Source organism: Simochromis diagramma, unplaced genomic scaffold (assembly GCF_900408965.1).
Source record: "Simochromis diagramma unplaced genomic scaffold, fSimDia1.1 OVJJ01000216.1, whole genome shotgun sequence".
Classification (NCBI taxonomy): Eukaryota; Metazoa; Chordata; class Actinopteri; order Cichliformes; family Cichlidae; genus Simochromis; species Simochromis diagramma.
Window position 1 is genome coordinate 15,274,700 of NW_024386883.1, and position 21,242 is coordinate 15,295,941.

The following is a 21,242-nucleotide window of genomic DNA, read 5'->3' on the forward strand; positions in this document are numbered from 1 at the left end:
AAAATTTCAAAAAATATTTTAATAGTAAAAAAGTAAAACTCTGGGTGCAAGAAAGCCATGATGCAGTTTGTAGATTGCCAAATGACATAAGTATAAAAACTGTAACAGCACCAGAGGAGACAACTAAATGAGCTAAGTCATTTGTCTGCATGCAGCCATGTAACTCAGAGGAACGTAAAACTGTAGACTGTAGAGGTGAAGAAACAACAAAAACAAAACATGAAATATGGTGACATTTTATAAAACAAAAAAGAAAACAAACAAAAATCAATAATCAAACAATAAACAGCAGCGGGAGTGAAAGTTGACGTCAACTGACCCACCCTCTTTAACCCCTTTTCTCTGTTTATTAAATAAAGGAGAAAACCGCAAAAATAAATCTTACAGGGGACCTATTATGCTTTCCTTTTGTCTGTGATGATATTCTGTTAATATGCTCAAATTAAAAATAACTAAAGTCTAAATTAAGGCTCTGTTTATCAGAAGAGGTACTCCTAACATGGTCATCCCAGGTACACTACAAAGACTCTGAATACAGAAGCTCCGCCTACCAGTTGTTAGAACTTTGTTTCTGAGGGGCAGCCAATCAGAAGAAAATTGGCTTAAATGGGGAGGAGCCTAAACACTTTGTTTTAGACAGTGGATGAAGTGAAGGGCTGTGCTATTCAGTTCAATCCAATTTCATTTATACAGCATTGTGCTAACGCCCACAATAAGATTTTAAAAAAGGATGATTCTGAACTGTGGATCACACCAAGCTAAAGAATAAAAACATGGAACTGAAAATAGACACAATAGGTCCTTTTTGTAAAACTCTGACAACTTCAAGGGAAGCAACAGGCAATATTCTATAAAAATGCTACAGCATTAATGAAAATGTGGCAATACAACTGTAGGACCCTAGATGCAGTCTGATTTCTTGTGCTTAAAATGTATACTTTTATTCTGATAGTCTGGTGCAGACAGGAAGTTTGGCAAGAAGAGAGTGGAGCCACACGGTTTTTTGACCTCTCAATCTCTCTTCATCTATTTTGAACTGAGCACACACAGGTAGTCTCTGGCTTAGTGCATAAAAGCTCAACTTCTGTAACAATATTGAAGTAAAAAGAGTAAAACTGGCCTTTATCCACTGACCTACAGTAGGGAAAAAAAAGATGTCATTCTTCAGTCATGGTGTATCGTTGGCTGTGAGTGTCTCGGTTCTCTGAGTGTCATTGTCTGCAGACAGCAGCAGCTGGTCTGAGGAGCTTTGAGCCTCGGGGTCATCAGATGCTTCAGCAGGCTCTTCGGGTAAAACTGAGTATGTTGGGACAGCGTTGAACATGATAAAACCCACGGTGATGACGACAAATGAGACGATGTACAGGGCTGAAAACTGAGACACACAACAGGGACACAGATTAACGCTAGAGGATTTTGTTCATGTGTGAGGCCTTTTTTGCTTATACCTCCACTGTCATTAATCAAATGGAGTTGATGTGGGCAGTGTAGTATTTCAGGTGTACGTCCTCTCCTGTTGTAATCCACCTGCTACAGTTAAACAACTATGATCTACCTTGTGTACTTTGTGGTTGGGTTTTGACTTCAGACCGTTTCTGCATTGTTCTGAACTAAAAACAGTTCTAGGAGGTCAAAACTTTCCAAAAGAAAAAAAAAACATTTAAAAACCAAGCAACAGTAACAAGAACACAAAATTCTTCTTCTGTCAAATCCTAGCCAACCTTCACATATCCATTAACCCTCCCCGGGTTGACTGGCAGCCTATTGTCATGTGAAAAAGTCAATTTTTGCTGTTTATTGTTTTTTATGCAAGTTGAAATGCCTTCTTTTTTGCAAGTCTTGTCAAGTCAACTTTAGAATAAATCTTACAGAAAATCTTCATCAGCTGATCACACTTCTACTACCCTGTGTAACGTATCGAATCCTTAAGGAGCTATGCGGATGACAGGGTTTGCTGATGCATAATGGATGATACAGGGATCTTGACCATCCTCTGCATCATTTACTGGGCATGCTGCTTGAACAGTTTCTCGAACGTCAGCCTTAGACTTACTGCCACAAGGTCAGATACAGGAAATCATTACCCCCTTATTTAAATGCACTCCTAGCATTTATTTTACTGAACAATATACCTATTTGATTTTCTAAATATTTCTCACTGGTCATGTGCCTGTCATCTTGTTTTTCATGCTCTAGTAGGAACCAACTGGTTCAGCACAAAATAAATATTTTAACTAACCAAATAAATCATTTGCATTTCCTGCTGCTGCGAGACAAGGCAGAGCTATCGCTCATTTCTCTCATTAAGGACTGACATGCATACATACAGACATCACAAACTCACCTTGTACATGAAGAGAAAGAGGCCACAGAAGAGGCTGAAGAGGTCAGCGGTGAGCAGAGAGAGGTTCACTGCTGTGGCGCTCGTCATCTTCACCACTACAGGCATGAAGCTGTATAAAGCGTACATGCACAAGGTGTAGACTACAAACAGCATGGCTGCAGAACACAATAAACAGATTTGAGTGAGAGGCAGTGGAGTGATATTAAAATCAGAGACGCTTCTATAAATGTGATTATGTTGCAGTTTAATATGACAGTACAGAAAGTGAACTCACAGATGTGAACGTCCCACTTGATTTCTCCTACTGCATGTGTTTCCAGCACAACTCTGCAACAATAAGCAACAAGTTAAAATGATGAGGGAACATCATTAATAAAGGGTATTGCATCACAATTAGGTACTATTAGGTATTACATCATTAAAAAAATATTTGTTTGCATTTGAACTCATTATACATGAGTAAAGGTTGAGCAACCAAAACTGGCTCCTGAAGGTCCTTATATGTAAGATATCATATCATCATGTTGCCTAGCAACCACTTACCAGCGGCCTAAAATGACCTGTTTGTAGCTTCATGTATTAAGAAGAGGATGATTTTGATTTCTGTTTAACTTTCAAAACACTTAATATATATCCACAAAATCTTCAGTAAGTGTAGTATATTGTGACATCATTGTGTTACCTAGCAACCACCTATCGACTGACTAAAACCACCAAAAACCCACATTTTTCCTGTTTCTTTGTTTGTTTTATTAATTTGTTTTATTCACGTTAACACTGGTGCTAGCCTTGGTCATCCTCAAATCCTCCATATTCATACATATACCCACAATCTAAATTTAAATAAAGCTCAACAAGCAAGGTCTTCTCACACAGATATCACTGAAATTCATAGAAAGTATAAGAAAAAAAGATGCTAAAATCACAATCATAATCTCAAAATTTTCCATTTTCCAACTATTCTTGTTAACATCTTCTATAGTGTCTATCATGGTCTCATCTATGTGTTTTTGCTCTCGCCTTCTTATTGTTCTGAAACCAGATTAAAATTTTAAAACACAAGTTGCTAGCAAATAAGCAAACTGTGGGTAATTCTCATTTCTGACTCTTGGAATGACTTAAATTCATAAAATGGATTTAATGTTTTAAATGAGCAACCCAGTCCAAAAATAATCAAAGTGTTTGTGAAGGTCAGGTCCTTTGCTTGTCTAAGATCTGAGGAAAGACCCAAAGGATTTTGAAACACAGCTATCGCCCCCTGCTGGCTGTTAAAAGGAATTCAGGTTTAAGACACATCTGGTTCATCTATTAAACAATGTGGGCTGGCAGAGAGCTGTGATGTATATTATCTGATGGCAAAAAAGTGACATTATTCACATTATATTAATGGTATTAGCACATTAATAGTGGCTCAACAATAGTCATTACTCTGTAACAGCAGTATAGAACAAAACTACCTGCTGTGTCAGTGGTGCAGAAAAACACAATATCTTACAGTTGTACACCGCTGATGAGAGTCCCAAACAGGCCCATCATGCCCAGGAATTCAACTCTGCTCAAGTTCTTCACTGTGTGCTCCTGGCACATGTTGGATATGGCGTAGAGGACGGCGCTGAGCAGGACCAACCCATCGCCCAACAGTACATCACTAGCTGCACAGAGAGAAAGCGGCAGTTAGTATAAGACACAGGCACAATTCCAATTTAATTCAGTTCAATTCATACCAATATCTGTCTCTCAGACACTGAGGAATTATTTAATATGAACCTACACTGACTGCGTTATGAATCTTTTACAGTGATAAATGTATTTTTGCCTGTTTGTTTGTTTTTAGTCAGATGAGGATACTGGCTGTCTGAATGCCTTCATGCATCAAGAGGATAAACAAAAAAGTCTGACATTAACTTTGACTGAGGAAAATGTTCTTACTGGATCCCTGGTCTCTTCCAGCCAGAATGTCAGCTCCTACCATGGCCCCAACCCCCAACAAACACACTGCTACAGCTACAAAGTGGATCACCCGATATCGAGTCTTCAGGAAAAACCAAGAAAGTAACATCAGCACCGGGATCACAAAGCAGTCCAGCAGCTGAAACACACACAGTGACAAACAGGCGTTCACATGAGGGCAAAAGACAGGTTGCACTTCATGCAAGCCAGCTTGTTCCTCACAAACAGACCTCTTTAGTATAACCTCCTACCATGTGAAGTCAGCCAAACTTGACTAAAAAATAGTCAAGTTTGGCTGTAAACCCAGAGTTGTTTTTTTTTACACCAAGATGGGAGAATTTTACTGAGAAAGTGAGAAACACCATACGTTCACATAGTAGCACCTGTTTTATGTCCCTCTTTGAGTCTATAGAGTATCATTACATACAAAATAAACATTGCACTTATTTCAAGAAGACTTCAAACTAGCAGCTAAGACAATAAGCTCATCAGGAGAGCAGCATCAGGCTCGCCCCCTGCTGCCCAGTGAAGTCTTTTGGTTAACCAAACTATACATGTGTTCAAAGCAAAGTCAGGAGAAGAGTCTTTACTGACGACACTCTTTTGTTACCTGTATACTTGTCAGCGTGGTAAACTGGTACGCCTTCACTACTGCGTAGTTCGCCTCAACGTCTGCTATAGCCATCCCCAAATACTTCCACCAGTTGGTTTTTAAAATCTGTAGGATGTTCCTGTCACCTGAAGAAACACATCAGACTGAATTCAAATGGTCCATAAGACCCTTTAAACATCTAAACACTGCTTTACACATACATTTGGTGATCTGAACAAACTGTGAATCATTAACTCCTTTGTGCTATTTTCTGCTCCTTTGATCTTATTTTACTCACTGTTCAAAGGATATTATAAACAAAGGGAATTAAATTAAGCTTCCTTTTAGAGGAGTTGATGCTGTGCTGTGTTATAACCTGGATAATGTTCATTTATTTGCATTCAAATAGTGGTTACGTGATACGATTATGACGTCAACGTGATTCTGCTCCATTGCTAAATATTTTGTATCCATTTGTAATTAATTAATGTGTATATGTAAACAGTTTATGTTTACGATAAAAGGTGGATTTTCAGAATAAGAGCTCTAGTACTAATATTTGTTTCTGTCCGCTAATATGCTTATAGTGAGCAACATGAGGACAATTAATCATCACATAACACTGCAGCTTCTGTGAACTCTGCACAGAATTTTAGTTTATTGCCTATTGTCCTTTTACCTTGTTTTGTGCTATATTACAAGGATGGAAGCTCGGATGACACAAGTCTTAAATAATGAGGCGATCTCTGTGAGCCAGACGCTCAGACTTAAGCTTGTTTTTTCTGCTCTTTATGAGATCAGTGAGAGCAGATAATATGATACTATAGATTTTCCGGCACAGAAGTCACAATCATCTGTGGTTCAAACCTTCTGCTTGCGATAGGCAGACAATCAGAAGAAAGTTGTGTTGAAGGGGGAGGAGCTTAAACAGGTTGTTTCAGACAGAGGATGATCTAAGAGGCGGCACCAAGTACCTTATAAAATCTTTTTTTTTTTCTTTTGGCTGCTCCCTTTAGGGGTCATCGCAGTGGATCATCTGCCTCCATCTCATCCTATCCTAAACGCCTCCTCTGTCACATCAACCCTCTGTACGCAAAAAGGAGGAGGACATGAGGGGCTGATGTGACAGAGAAGGATTATTTTTTTAACAGTGAATCAGGCAAAGCTACTCCAAAAATAAAAGCATGGAGCTGGAAATGAGGTTAATACTGTACATCTCCTTTAAAGTTCACTCTTGTGGTCTCACCACTATTCCTTTTCCCTGCTAAATCAGCTTACTTTACCATAAATTTGCAGGTTCATCAGTATGATTGATGCTACAGAGAAACATTTACTTATTGTGACTCACTGAGAGCAGCCAGAATGTCAAATATCCTGAGAGCATGACAGTCTGACCTGTGCGGGTGCTGAGGTGTATTGTGTAGGTGAACAGCAGGAGGGCGTAGTTGAGGAAGCTCTGCAGCATGGGTGTCTCCACTTTGGCATGAGTCAGGTACTCACAGCTGACTGCTGTCCCACATATCAGCAGTGACAGGACCTGACCCATGAGTATAGTCTTCAGCAGACTCCTGGTAAGTGAAGAACACGAATCATGCATCAAAAGAAAAACACTGTCGTGAATGTCATGATGATATTCCAACTTGCAATTTGCTTAGGGACATCTAACCGAATATTGGTAGGGGTGGATGCATATATTTGTATATTCAGCTGTATGTGCACTCTTGACACTGTGTGGTTTAGAGAAAAATCCCAAATAAATAAACACTTGATGCACCTGATTTTTTGTTTTTACAGTCATTAAATATGTATGCTGTACAACCATTCAACTCATTCAACCATTCAACTCTTGAAAAAATGTGGATGTAAGTTCTCTAGTTCTTTTACAACCCTGGTGATTCCACGCCTGTTACATTCACTGATACAACATACATTACGGTAGCTTAAAACGAGATTTACACATCTAGATTTGTGCTCACCACGTGAAAACATCTCTCAGGTTGTATCTGTGCAAACCACAGCCAATCTTCATTTTCCCACACAATCTCTCCTCCACGGGCCCCTCCATCTCTCTAAGAGCTAAACATAAAGACATAAAGACATGGACACCGAGCAAGATTAAAAGCTGGAAGAAAAATAATTGGGAATTAGTGTCTTTCGTTTTCAGTATCTTCATCAGACTGCCCAAGCAGAGCATGACACCTAATCTCCAAAGGACTGAGGTTAATGTACAAACACATTGCATGAAGTGATTAAAACCGGTTATATATATTTCGTTACGAGCTTTGTGTACACTGGAGGCGTCGACGCTGATAGGTTTACTATTACATGCTTTAGTTAGAAAATAAATATCCCGAATTGTAGTGTAGCTCGTAATGATTCGTAATACGTACTTAGTTACGTTAAAGCAGGTATAAATAATTAGTAGCAAGTACAGAAATATTAAACTTCAACTTTTCAAATGGAGTTTGGTGAACCTTGCGTCATTTATTACACTCCATTAGCTAAACAGCTAACAAAACAGCGAATTAATCAATGAATGTAAATGAATATAAATAAAACATACATTTTGACGTTCAATTATGTGGTGACATCCTCCAGCTGTGATGATTTCATGTTTATTCAGGAAGAAAAAAATCTTCGTCCACGCGGAGACACCTCTCAACCAGGACGAACAGGACTAACCTCGTGTTCGCGTAGGACCGCCCCTTACGCTCTGATTGGTTGCAACGAATTCTAGGTGACGTGTGCACAGTGCAGTCAAACTTATTAAGCTGATAAAGAGGATAATTACGGTTAGTTTAGTCAGAAAAAATAACACAAAACGTATTTTATTAGGGATGAATTATTGTTATTAGTATATTTGTACAAATTGCTCATTGATGCTTTGGCAGTGTTGTTTACGGAAACTTTCATGCTTATAAAGTCCTACTTGCTGATCGCGTACTTGTGGCATGCGGTGTGGAGATCTGCCTTTCTGATTTTTCTGATGGGCTAGCACTGCATCTCTATGCCTTGTTCCCGAGTTCCACATAATGTTCCACATTTTTTGCAGAAGTCAGCATGTGAGTCTAACAACACACACTTTATGTTTTTAAAAAGTTGCTGATCCGAAAAAACCAAAGAGGAAATAACCAGACAGACGAGCAGACAGGGTGACAGTTATCAACAAAAGTAGGCTACTAGCAGAGGCTAGAAACAGAGATTATATTTCTTCCGTATTAGCCTCTCTTCATTTGCTTCCTCTTAAAACCCTTTTAAGATAAGATAAGATAAGATAACCTTTATTACAGGTTCCCACACGTGTGGGAAATTTGTTTTGTTACAGCAGTGGACAGTGCAAAGTTGCATAGAAAAATTAGAGAAAAAACACTGGAATAATATATCTATGAGATACTGTACACAATAGAATAGAATAAAATAAAATACAATATACAATGGAATAAAATAGAATACAAATGCTATATACAATTGAGTATAATACAACAATGCGAGAAAAAAGTATTGCACTTAGTGTTATTGCTATTACACATGTGTGGATGTGTGTGTTTGATCAGTTGAAGTCTTTGTTGTGAGTCCGACAGCAGTAGGGAGGAAAGACCTGCGAAATCTCTCCAATCCTTCTCCTCACATAAAAGCCCCGAATTGGTCCATCATACCCTAAAGTATATATAGTACTTTAGTATCATTTTATCCCAATAGAGCACTTTACTCTCAGCCTGAAGGCTTACTTGTGGTTCCTAGCATTTGTAAAAGTAGAATGGGAGGCAGAGTCTTCAGCTGTCAGGCTCCTCTGGTGTGGAAGGAGATCCTAATTTGGATTCTGGAGACAGACACTCTTCCCATGGCTTCCTATGTCCCCTAGCCATTCCGCTGCTGCGTGGCATTATCCCTCATCCTGAAAGACTTGGGGTATTGTTATCAGAAGAAAAGTCTGTGAATGCAAGACATGTTTAACTAGACCATTGACAAGTAGCAAGGTCCTGCAAGATATGTCTTCTGGCAAGACAGGAAAGGAAAGGAAAGCAAAGGAAGGGAAAGGAAAGGAGAGGAAGGGAGCTCTTCTACTCCACTGTCACCAAATGCTGCTGAAAAGTTCAAGTTCAGGTTTCAGGTTTTATTGTCATGTCCAGATAAACAGTGTAGCCACATTTACCCATAATGAAATACTTTGGCTCGTGCTCCTCAGTTTTGCATGACCATATAGAAAGTGTGCAGTTATATTAAGAAGAAAATAACATGAAAATAGCAGTAATAATAATAATAATAATAATAATAATAATAATAATAATAATAATAATACAAGAGAGAAAAAGTATTAATATTTAGAGTATTTAAGACAAGTTGGTATTTAAAGTTTGTGCAAAAGTATTTACCGGTTGTGCAAAAACTTGTGCAATGAGCATTTAAGTGGCATTTTTTGAAGTGACAGTGTGTAGAGCCCTGTAATTGTAGTGAGTGTGTAATGGTGTGTAAAGAGTGTCAGCAGTTCAAAAGCCTGATGGCTTGTGGGTAAAAACTGTTTCTGTGTCTGCTAGTGCAGGTCTGGATGCTCCTGAACTGCCTGCCAGACGGCAGAAGTGTGAAAAGTCTGTGGCTGGGATCAGAGAGGATCCGCTGTGTCTTCCTCATGCAGCACTGTCTATAGAGATCCTGCATGGCTGGCAGTTCAGTCCTGGTGATGCACTGTGCTAATCTCACCACCCTCTGCAGAGCTTTGCGGCCCAGAGCATTACAGTTGCCATACCAGGTGGTGATGCAGCCAGTCAGAATAATATCAATGGTAATGGTTTCGATAGAAGTTTGTTAGTATTCTAGAGTTCATCTGAATCTTCTCAGGCGCCGCAGGAAGAAGAGCTGCTGTCTTGCTGCTTTTGTGATCACAGCAACATTGTGTGATCAACTCAGATCCAAATCAAGGGATTGATTTTAGGGTTCTCACTTTGTAATATAAAGTAACTCCAGGCAGTTGTTGGAATTTTGGAATTGAAATACATTTGAGGTGAACAGAAATACACTAACCCAAAAGTTTCTACCTCCAGTATATGCAGCAATGTGTTTATTAGAGTGGTGAACATTTCGCCTGTGATTCTTCCTGTTTTTTCATTATTTTCCCGCTTCATTTGTTGGCTATAATTAATATAAAACATTTGTAGACAACACAGAAGTTTGTATAAAAAGTAATGTTTTATCGCTATTAGCGGGTTTGTTTATTCATGAGGTATGCAGCAAATGTTTAATTGGTCATATTTCCTATATGGTCACCAGAGTGGAGAAAGTATTATACAGTAACAGTATAATGTGTCTAAGTACAGGATAGGAAATGTCCCCAGCACTTCACTTTATAAATCAAACCTACATTCTTACTCAAAGAATGTAGGTTTGATTTCTCCAAGCTATTCTTTTTTCCTCAGGATGATCTTGTCATGGAAAAATCCCAGCAGTGACTGAGCAAAATTCCCTTTTTTATTAATGTTGTTGTACTTCTCTCCTCTCTCCCTCATGTCATGCAGGGAAGGAATGATAATAAAGACCATGCTGACAGTGAAACAATAACTGGCCTTGAGACTGTACAAACATTTTCCTATCTCCAGTTCTGCACTCAGTGTGATATGTGGCAAATGTTTCCTTTTACTTTTCCTACATATCATTTACAAGGCAGTGAAAGTGAACTAAAACAGCAGAGGTAGTGCTATGTGGTTCAGTATGGCAGAAAATACCTTCTAATGTCTCTGATTAGCTGTATTTGTTATACATTATTGTACAGGAACCTTTTTTTTTTTTGTGGTTTATTAGTCCTAAATGCATAAATTCTGTAAATCCTATAAGGTTTAGAGAACTTAAAAAAAAACTTCAGTTAGTTGCAGATGATAAACTTCAAAAAAAGTTTTCACAAACGTGATTATACATCGTACCTGATTTTTTGATTGAAGTTACCGTAAAGTAATTATTAACCAAACTAAAAGATTTTTATTTACTTTGACTTTGTTTTTTAGACTCTTTATTTATTTTTTATGAACTTGCAAAAGGAATGTTTTGTGGAGGTATGGTAAAGATGACACAGGAGATCTAGGGCCGCCACATTTTCACTATAATCCCTTATGGTTGGCAAAAGTAGTGCAGTATACCTGCTCAAATTACACTTTGCTCATGTTGTTTGTGAACATACATAAATAATATTCAGCCTGAGAATATTTTAGCTAATGTCTATAATCTGTTTATTCTACAATGTTGTAATATGATTAATTTTTAAAAATCATTTTATGTTAAAACAAAACAAAACAAACAAAACACACAAATCATTTAAAATAATTCAAATATTTTGGTCAGGTACAAACTATGATTAAATCTCATAGTGCCTTTTTTCGTTCGATGTGACCTTACAAATTTGGGAACACACAATAACACTCCAAAAATTGATTGTACCTGTTAAAATGAGACGTCCACTGTGGATTAATTTCCAACAATTTACGAATGACAATAAAATCAAAGCCTCCGTTACACTTACTACACTAATGTTGCTGTAAGAAGAAGAAAAAAAAGCACACACACACACACACACAAATCAAAAACATAAGAATAAACAAAAAAGTTTTAGGAGAAGGAGAGTGCAGGAAACATGAAAACCATAACATATACTTTAACAAGTAATACTTCTTAATGGCTACATTATAAACTAACTGTAACTAAAAATAAACCTTTTATGTGATACTATAAACGTTCCACTACAGAGCGTTGTTAAATACTGTTATTAATGAAGGTGAGAATAAATTATACAACAAACGTAAAATGAGCACCACAAAAAGACATTCTGACATAGGCTGAGCTTTAAGGAACAACAAAAAACGTAAATAAATGCACGTAAATATTAATAAACAAAAATAATTTTACTTTATTAATACATATTAATAAAGTACATCTATATGTAAAAGAAAGTGGTTAAAATGATACTTTTGTCCTTAAAATATTTCTATTTAAAAAACAAAAGCTTCCCTAACAACAGCGATATTTCGATAAGGTTAATCTTCGTAGGTCTTGTTGTTCGCGCGAGATTTTACGAGAGGATAAGTTGAGGGAACATGGCGACGTCTAATTTGCTAAAGGTAGGATCCACTTCGATTCAATTATTTGTACTCAGCGTCCGTGGAATTGCTTGTCATGTGTGCAGTGTGCTGTGGGCGTTTAGCTCCGGTGTTAACGAACAGCACACTGCACCCGTTTACGGCCGTCCCGTCGGTGTTTACTTCAGCGTGGAGCAGTTAAGTTGCATCTGGCTAACATTAGCCACTTATCAGTGATTTAGCTGGCTACACAGAAAAGCTACAACACTGCTAAATGTGAAGGGAAACGGCAGATACGGGGGAGGTGCAGAGTCACAGGGATGTATTCTCTAATGAGCCTGCGTTAAAATACGACCACAGTCTGTGTGTGTGTGCGCGCTGGGTGCAGGTATCATATCCTCTACCTGTCAGTGGCTCAGGAATCTGCAGCCAAGCTAAAGGCTGCCTGGAGCTGCTCTGTTTGCTCTGGTGGCTCCTGTAATCTTCAGCTGCTGTTTCGCTAACAAAGCTTCGCTTGTCAGACACCTATGGATGTGAGCAGACACAGGCTAGAGCTGAAGGCTAGGTATAGTTAAGTGACAGAAAGCAGTCTATGCAACAACTGTCTATTCAGTAGGGAAATAACTCAGTGATTCTCAACAGTTACTGTCAGATGAACATTCTTTGACCAAAACAGAATCTGTGTGGATCTTTATTATGAAGGCCTTCACACGCAAGGTTAATGATAGGTGTAAATAATTAAATCTGCTACATGTGACCACTCTGCAGTGAGCTGTTTATGATTATCTGGTCCTTTAGCTTTTTACTTCTTTACCATAGTGCCATGTTTTCTTGCATTTATGAAATGATCTAGTAAAAAGTAAGAAAATTCGTTGTTTTCCTCTTATTTTATTGCCAACAAAAGGTCATCAAAATACAAAATGTGAAAGGTAAAAGGAGAAATGGGACACCAGAGGGTGAAAAAAGCTATGCAGACTATTTTGAGATCAACCTGTGTTTGTGCATATTAATCAAATTAAAAGTAAGAAATGGGCCACATACAGTTGTGTGATAAAGTATTTGTCAAACATGGTGGTGTCAGCCTGATGGTCTGGGGCTGCTTTGCTGCTTCAGGAAGTTGTACAGGTAGAACCATGAATTCTGCTCTCTACCAGAAAATCCTAAAAGAGAATCACCAGCCATCAGTTTTTGCCCTAAAACTCGAGCTCACTTGGGTTATGCAGCAGGACAATGATCCAAAACATACCAGCAAGTCCACCTCTGAATGGCTCAAAAAAAGAAATAAAATGAAGGTTTTGCAGTGGTCTAAGCAAAGTCCAGACCTAAATCAAATTGAGATGCTTTGAACTCACTTTAAACAGGCCGTTCAAGCTCGAAAACCCCCCAATGCGGCCTAATTAAAACAATTGTTCAAAGAAGTGTGGGCAGAATTCCTCCACAGTAATGTGAAAGACTCATTGCCAGGTATCACAAATGCTTGATTACAGTTTTTGCTGCCAAGCATGGAACAACCAGTTATTAGCTTTAAGAGGCAGTTACTGTTTCATATAGGGCCAGGTAGGTTTTGATCTTATATCAAATATCTTTCTCTAATATTAAAATGTGTTTGATAATTTGAAACATTGAAGTGTGACAAATATGCAAAAAAGTAAGAAACTGGAATAGCCTGTATGTACCTACGGTGGTTGGTCCAGCTGTAGGGAAGGCCAAAACTCTTTTGATGATTGCCAGAGAAACCGTGATATACTGGTGATTGATGTCTGCTAATAATGTCATTTGCTGATGTCAGAGGCAGATATTTATTTCTTGTCACATCAGTTATTTTTCTTGGTTTCCTTGGCACAAGAGGTTAAAAAAAAACAGTAAAACACTAGCATAGTTGATCAGCCGCATTATTTTAAATATTAGGGTTGTTATGATCCCAGGATTTGTGACCAACTACACTAAAATCATAAAGGTATTTAAACTAGTTTGATGCAGAGAACCCGCACAAGGTAATCAACAAGTAATAAAATGTTATATAGCCACAAATTAAACTGTGCAACTAGATGGTAGTTTTGGTAGTCTAACCTTAGTCTATCTCATTTGCACTATTATCAAGTCATTGTGCAATAATTACCACTCTAAAAACTCTTGTCATTTTTTAAGTATTTTTTTTGAATGATATATAACAAAAAAGAAACAAAAAAGCTAACACACTGCAGACTGAATCAATATCAGCACTGGCATTAATAATATCAGACATATCAAAAGTCCATCAGCACCGCAGCGCTTCTTGAATGAGTCACTACCGGTATATGACCCATCAAAATGAAAAACAGCTGAGATTAAATTAAAATCCAAATGCTTTTATTTTGACTTTTTGTACAAATCTTAACACTGTGAATTGAACAAGCATCCAGTCCTTTAAGCTTCCCGGGGTTTCCACTGTAAAACAAGTTCAACACATCTGAGATAGCTTTTCCTTATCTGGCTTCACTTCACCTAACATCATCAATCAGGCTGAGTGGTCACACAAATCTGCTTCACAACTCGATAAGTACAGAGTTTATCACTCTAGTTATGAGGTGAAGTTGGCAGCATCTGACCAATCAGAAGAGAGGGGAAGAGCACTGCATGAAAGTCAGTAAAACTGAAAAGCAATATAAGAATAAAGCCGATTTAAGTCAGAGTGTGTAAGTTAACAGACTTCACAGTTTTGTTGTTAAGAAACCGGGAGGATCTGATATGCAGATTTAGCCTACTTGCAGATTTTATATGTGGTACAGAAGTACAAGGTTCAGACTTCCTGTTTTTGGATCATCTATATTAACGCTTTTTCTGCTTACCAGGGAAAGACAAAGACTCTGTCACTGAAAACTTATTGTCAGGACACTGAGGTCAGAGCAGTTTTCCAGGAATGGTGATGGTGTTTTGCAATTCCTAAATCAGGCTTTATGGTCGGCCCGTGAAGTCATGTTTTATTCTGTGGCTGAGGAGGGGCAGCTTTGTCCATTTTGATAAGTCATCACAAGTGATTGTTCTCTGTGGGGAAGATTCTGCATTTCTGCTTCTCCTCTCACTGCCTCCCATTCCCTTTCATCTGTGTTGTCAAAAAGAAACCTCCATCTCAAAATTTTGTCATTGTACAGAGAAAAACAGAAAGCTGAGAAAGTTTCACAGAGAAAAACAGAAAGCTGAGAAAGTGAAACTTATATATACATATAAATAATCTTAAATTGCCAGGTGTTTGAAAGCAGATTAATGTTGAGTTGTAGCTCACCCTAAAGTTTTGTTTTAGTGAGTTATATAATTTGACTCTTCTCCTCTCCTGCTTGTTTCCAGAACAAAGGCTCCCTTCAGTTTGAAGATAAATGGGACCTGATGCGGCCCATAGTACTGAAGCTCCTGCGGCAAGAGTCCGTCACCAAACAACAGTGGTTTGACCTGTTCTCGTAAGTTTTCGGTGACTCTACCTCTGCGCTTTCACCTTAGGCTTTGGTTTTTAGATGTGATGATGTGACTCCTTTTTTTTGCTTCTACAGAGACGTCCATGCTGTGTGCCTGTGGGACGACAAAGGTCCAGCTAAGATCCACCAGGCCCTCAAAGAGGACATCTTAGATTTCATCAAACAAGCACAAGCAGTAAGCTTTTTGTCTTCCAGTTCATTTAAGTTCAGTGTTTCCTACACATACATGTTGCTTGGACAGCATATACAAGCATCTTACCCAACACTCAAGTATATTTTGTGACTTATTTTAGCGTTATGTAAATGTTTTTGTATCTATCTGAGTAGATGAGAAAGCCTTCCTGTTTAACATCTTTGCATTTTTCTAATATTGTAGTTTTATCTTCCTTTACTGTGGCTATGCGACTAGGAAGAATGGGCAGTTTCCTAGTGATTACACTGAACTTTTCTAGACAGAGGTTGAACGAGCAAATATCCTCGATCCCAGACAATCACTTTTGATCGCAAGGTGATTGCACAGGTTGCCTAGGGGAGGCAACATGTCTTTAAACAGTCACAGTTTGACTTATATTGACTGCAGTCACTCTCACACAGATTGGGAAAGGTTTGCTGTCTAATTTGTAAATGCAGACAGATGCCTTCACATTACCATCAATCTGAGTCTGCAACAGGTCTCCTTGCAGTAGTGGACTCCACTCAGCTTGTTGTATTCTGGGTATATTCCTGTATAAAAGCAACATTGTAGTTTCACAATAAATTGCCGTATTGGGGAAAAACTGCTTCATTATTTGTTGAGCAATTTTTGATTTGTATCTACGGGGTTCTGGCTGGACACTGAATGTAAGTAGTTGACATGAATTTCTGTGGATGCAGACAGCAACAAATTTACACTTTTTGTCAATTTGTTACAGTTAATCACTTTATCTTCGTAGACAGATTGCATATAATTGCAAACGTAACCTCATTCAGTCACAGATGAGTAGCAGACCGACTGCATCTTATTGGTGTTTTAACTCCGTTGTGACACACCTAAGATGCTTTGAAGAAGACAACTGACAGCAAATGATCCTTTCTTCAAAGCAACCATTGCAAACCTCTCATCTCAGACCACTGTTTTGTGTGACTGTGACTCTGTAGCCAGTACACCTGTCCATGGTTGTGATTGTTGACATGCTGCCACTGTTGCATCTTTCACGTCCGTCTGCTTGTAGCTAGTCTGATTGCTGTTGTTGGAATAAATGAAGCTAGATATGGAAAAAAATATATTTTATAATTTAAGCTTTCTTTGTTGTACAGCCCCTGTTTCAATGAACAAAATAGATTCATGTCATGAGTTCCTCTTTTGATCATTTTTGCAGCACACATAGACTTTCAGTTATTTGTGAGGTTGCTTCTACTTTACAGTAGCAGAAAAACCTGGCCCCACTGCCTTAGCTGACACTTTCACACAGTCCTCTGAAGATCAACTGCTCCTTTCTTCTCTCAGAAGGGACATTTGGGTTTTGAGAGTCCCCTTTATGCTTAATTGGCAGCATCATCGTCCAACATTAGCCAACTTCCCCTGACAGATGACCCGGTCAGGCCGGACGGCATTCTGCTCTCTAGTACTCAGAGCTTTAAAGTCACGCTGAAATGAGTTCCTCCATCCAGCGTTTAAAGAGTGGGTTTCCCTTTAACAGATTTTTTTTTTCTCTAATATGGAGTGGCATTTGAAATAAAAATACTTAAAAGATATAAGTATTACAGAACTTTAGTAAAATCTAGCCTAGTGTCAATTTCAAACTGAGATTTATCAACTTGTTCCCCAAAGTTTTGTGTAAGTTCTCCTTTTTTTACCTGTTAGCTGACCGTTTTGGGAACTGCTCCATTAATTGTTGGATGAATGTTATGACAGAGATTTAAAATTATCTGTGTCTGTTTGAATGATAGATACAGGCTATGTTTTTTTTTTTCTCCAGACATTTAAAAAATACTTTCTGTTCTGACATCAGTTTAAATTTCTCATCAGTGTTCGTGCTGATTCTTTAAGGTGTATCTTAATTTTAAATATCGGCTACCAATTTATTTCTGCAGGTGCAAACTGACCCTAACTTGTGTCTCTCTCCTTTTCTTAGCGGGTGCTTAGTCACCAAGATGACACGGCGTTGCTGAAGGCGTACATTGTGGAGTGGAGGAAGTTCTTCACACAGTGTGACATTCTGCCCAAACCTTTCTGCCAGCTGGAGATCACTTTGATGGGTAAGCAAGGAAGCAACAAGAAGTCCAACATGGAGGACAGCATCGTCCGCAAGGTGAGTGGGTTTGTTTGTTTCTGTCTTTTTACTGTGATCCAAAGAAACATTCGTCAGTGTGCATGTTTGTGTTTAACACTTTTTCTCTATGCTCACTGCAGCTCATGCTTGACACATGGAACGAGTCCATTTTCTCCAACATTAAAAACAGGCTACAAGACAGTGCCATGAAGCTCGTCCACGCCGAGAGGCTGGGGGAGGCCTTTGACTCACAGCTGGTCATCGGAGTGCGGGAGTCATACGGTGAGAAAAACTGAGACACACCTGTTTCAAGCCTTTGTTTGGATCCTGCAGGCGAAGTCTGAAGGTTCTGTTTGTCCAGTCATAGATCAGAAAGGGTAGAAAATATGACTGCTCGTGAATGACAGCGTAGTAGCTTTTGGTTTCAGCAGCTTGGTATTGAGGCTGAGGCCTCCTGTTCTACATGACAGACATTGTTTATGAATGCACAACAACTGGAGATGGTCTGCTTCACACCTTTTGGACTACTGGAAATACTCTTTGTGTTATACATACTAAAGCCTTGAGTCACCCCTCATTTCTTCGTATTTCTTCGCTTTTGCAATCAGAACAATGATCTGAATGCACCAAACATACTAACTCTTTAAGGCGATGTCCACACCTACTCGGGTATTTTTGAAAACGCAGCTTTTTCTATGCGTTTGAGCCTTTGGGCCTTTCGTCCACACGTAAACAATGTTTTTGCTCACTGAAAACAGATTTTTAAAAACTCCTGCCGGGGTGGAGATTTTCGAAAACTCAGTTTTCAGTTTCTTTCTTTCTTTCTTTCTTTATTGAATAAACTCCAGCCAAGAGGCCAAGTGAGACAAAATCCAAAATACTGTCTTTAGTTATTAACATTTGAAATGATGAAAACACTTGAAAAGTAACACAAAATTAGCTGCCTTTCCAGAAAAACACCAAAACTTTTCAGAAGTACTTAAGGATTTCTGAGTACTAGCCCTACGTCCCGGGGCTAGCGATATCTCCGGTCGGGCGACCAAAATCTATCTCAGCCCCGCCCATCGGGCTAGCAATTTTGCGAGCCCTGAAAATGGAGCGCAGTAGAAAATGTAATTCATCACCATCTGTTAAAAAAACACAGGACCAGGAAGAGAAAAATATGAAAAACCACAGATATGCAAATCAACAGTCTTGTTATGTCTAGCCTTTGTACTACTTTTTTTTTAACCACTTAACACTAACATTTGAGTCACTCAAGCTCAAAAAATTGTATTGTATCTCACTGTGTGATGATTTTTATTGTCCTGAGCAGTAAACCTGTGCTCCAACCCCGACGACAAGCTGCAGATCTACAGGGATAACTTTGAAAAAGCGTATATGGATTCTACTGAGAGGTTTTACAGAACACAAGCACCGGCCTACCTCCAGCAGAACGGCGTCCAAAACTACATGAAATATGTGAGTAACACTCCTGTGCCAGAAAACAGATTTCCCAGTTTCTCTGTTTATTTTAATGGAACTGCTGCTCACTGTTTACTTGCTGGTATAACTACCTTTATTTATCCCATATTTGTGAAATACCAACTATAAACATTTAAAACTTGCAGGCTTTTCATCTTTATATGTTTGCTTTTAGCTTTTTCTAACATGCATAAATATTGCATGTATATGTTTTATTTTCATCAGGCTGATTCGAAGCTGAGGGAAGAGGAGAAACGTGCCCTGCGTTACCTAGAGACGAGACGTGACTGCAACTCTGTACAAGCAGTTAGTATAAGCTCCATTGTTTTAGTTTGAAATTTTGTAAACATGAACATCAATTTCTGTGGTCTCTAAATGTTTATATTCTATTTAATTTTTAAGCTTTTTCTTCTTTTTCAAGTTACAGTAAAAAATATTGTGCCAGTTTCTGCCATATTTCACGATTTTCACCCAGAAATCAAAGACAAAAAGCATCTTTTTAAAATATCCTTGTTTACTTTGTGTGATTAAAAGATTGCAAATAAATATTTAGAGTATGTAGCAGTTCAAGTTCCCTTGAACTGCAGTTTTTACTGTTTTTACAAACTGCTGTTTGTAGTATAGTGAATAATACAGATGTGGCCAGGCGTTCCTTTCACATATTTCCTTTTACTTTAATCTTTGGGTTATTTCACGCAAAGCCTATTTCACGTTTCCTCTTATTATTATTCCTTGATGGGCTCATTCCAAGTTTGGTCTTCTCCTCTTACTCTTGGAAAGACAGAGCTGAAGGATCGTCCCAAAAATGCTGATTTCTGATATCTGCACGTGTGTTGTCTCTGAGTGTTTTTGCCTCTGCTTATCTTTGCAGTTAATGGAGTGTTGCGTCAATGCGCTAGTAACATCGTTCAAGGAGACCATCTTAGCCGAATGTCCGGGCATGATCAAACGAAATGAGACAGAGAGTGAGTACGGCAGGACTGTTCCCACCAAAGGCTCAGCCAGCTCAGGTTTGCACTAGAAAATAGCCTGAACAAATCTCTCTGCATCTGTACAACATCCCTGTGTGATAGTATGACCAGCCTCGTTAATCTAAAACCAAGTCGGAGGTTTACACAGAAGGCGACGTGTGAGGTGGAAGGTCATCACGATAGATCCGTCTGTCACAGCACTCGATGTTCTAACTGAGTGTCCTGTGGGATCCAAAGCTTTTACTTGGGGGAGGGGGGGGGACTGGTTAAATAGTATACACTAAATTTCATAACGTTAATAACAAGAGGTATTCAGTGGATCATAACTGATTCTCGCGCTGGTTTGAAAACACACAGACTGAGTGCAGGAAGTGCAGAAGTTGTTCAGGTTAAAGTAAAACAAAAATAAGGATTTGAAACTCGTTACTCAGACATGAATTTGTTGTTTGTTTGTTTTTTAATAATAAGAGGCTTTCAAGTCTTGTATCTGTGCCCAAGCTTTGAGACTTATTCATGAGGTTTTATATCACAATAATAATTTTGTACATTAAAGGTAGTCTGTGCTCGTTGCCACAGATGCATTTAGTTTTGAATTTGATATTTTAGCTGCTGGTATCACATCTTGTTCTTTTCTTTTGCTCACATTGCTGTTCACTGTAGATGAACACATCCTGGTGCATTAAACCTGCCCAGAGATTATGTAGCATTTTTCTTCCAGACATTTTTCACGATTTCAATGTAAATGACCAATATGGAAAATCTTAAGAATACATAAAAGTTTGTATTGGAGAATTGTTTCGTGATTAAGACCTCTGTCAAGTTTCTGGGCTGCATTAACCACCCATCCGTATTATTAATGCATCTGTGTGTGTGTGGTTTAATTCATGAAATTGACAAAGACCTTCCACAATAATGGATTTTAAAGTAGCTCATCTTCTGCTCGTGTTATAATGTAGCTACAAAATGAACATTAGAGACATGTCACTAGTACAGAAATGCACATTTAGGGATTTAGTTCAGTCTTAATTTTTTAAGTTGTATTGATTCTGGTAAAGACTGGGGCATCACAGAGTTATTTCTTGCAGTATATCATCTGTTTTAGGGTCTCTCTGCAGCAATAACACTGCCCACCTCCTTTCTGTTGACTGCTCCATAACTCTGA

General features: G+C 38.5%; 2 protein-coding genes across 5 annotated transcripts in view; one reads left to right on the forward strand and one right to left on the reverse strand.

Moving 5' to 3' along the window:
- Nucleotides 1-7,600, reverse strand: slc35f2 (solute carrier family 35 member F2). Its single transcript, XM_040032462.1, has 9 exons — nucleotides 7,450-7,600; nucleotides 6,863-6,962; nucleotides 6,282-6,454; nucleotides 4,905-5,032; nucleotides 4,274-4,433; nucleotides 3,840-3,996; nucleotides 2,619-2,671; nucleotides 2,345-2,499; nucleotides 1-1,375 (listed from the first exon to the last, which is right to left on the reverse strand). Exons 2-9 carry the CDS (start codon nucleotides 6,949-6,951, stop codon nucleotides 1,169-1,171), a joined length of 1,122 nt encoding a protein of 373 aa, XP_039888396.1. The 5' UTR covers nucleotides 6,952-6,962; nucleotides 7,450-7,600; the 3' UTR covers nucleotides 1-1,168.
- Nucleotides 6,729-21,242, forward strand: part of LOC120733929 (cullin-5) — a 21,586-nt gene continuing 7,072 nt past the window's right edge. The window contains exons 1-8 of one of the 4 annotated variants that reach the window (XM_040032460.1): nucleotides 6,729-6,748; nucleotides 15,269-15,378; nucleotides 15,469-15,568; nucleotides 17,508-17,684; nucleotides 17,786-17,927; nucleotides 18,961-19,106; nucleotides 19,335-19,415; nucleotides 19,981-20,119. In XM_040032460.1, coding sequence (XP_039888394.1) covers nucleotides 15,308-15,378; nucleotides 15,469-15,568; nucleotides 17,508-17,684; nucleotides 17,786-17,927; nucleotides 18,961-19,106; nucleotides 19,335-19,415; nucleotides 19,981-20,119 — 856 coding nt within the window. In that variant the 5' untranslated portion in view covers nucleotides 6,729-6,748; nucleotides 15,269-15,307. Of the gene's footprint in view, nucleotides 6,749-7,903; nucleotides 7,949-11,895; nucleotides 11,987-15,268; nucleotides 15,379-15,468; nucleotides 15,569-17,507; nucleotides 17,685-17,785; nucleotides 17,928-18,960; nucleotides 19,107-19,334; nucleotides 19,416-19,980; nucleotides 20,120-21,242 lie in introns of those variants that run through there. The other 3 variants (XM_040032458.1, XM_040032457.1, XM_040032459.1) reach the window with 3 other exon arrangements.

Bases quoted from the DNA above. Each gene is read 5' to 3' on its own strand.
- slc35f2 (XM_040032462.1), bottom strand. From the start codon at position 6,951: ATGGAGGGGCCCGTGGAGGAGAGATTGTGTGGGAAAATGAAGATTGGC. The intron at 5,033-6,281 runs GTCAGACTGTCA...GTGTTTCTTCAG, and splicing joins ACACCTCAGCACCCGCACAG to GTGACAGGAACATCCTACAG. The intron at 4,434-4,904 runs GTAACAAAAGAG...TGTGTGTTTCAG, and splicing joins CCACGCTGACAAGTATACAG to CTGCTGGACTGCTTTGTGAT.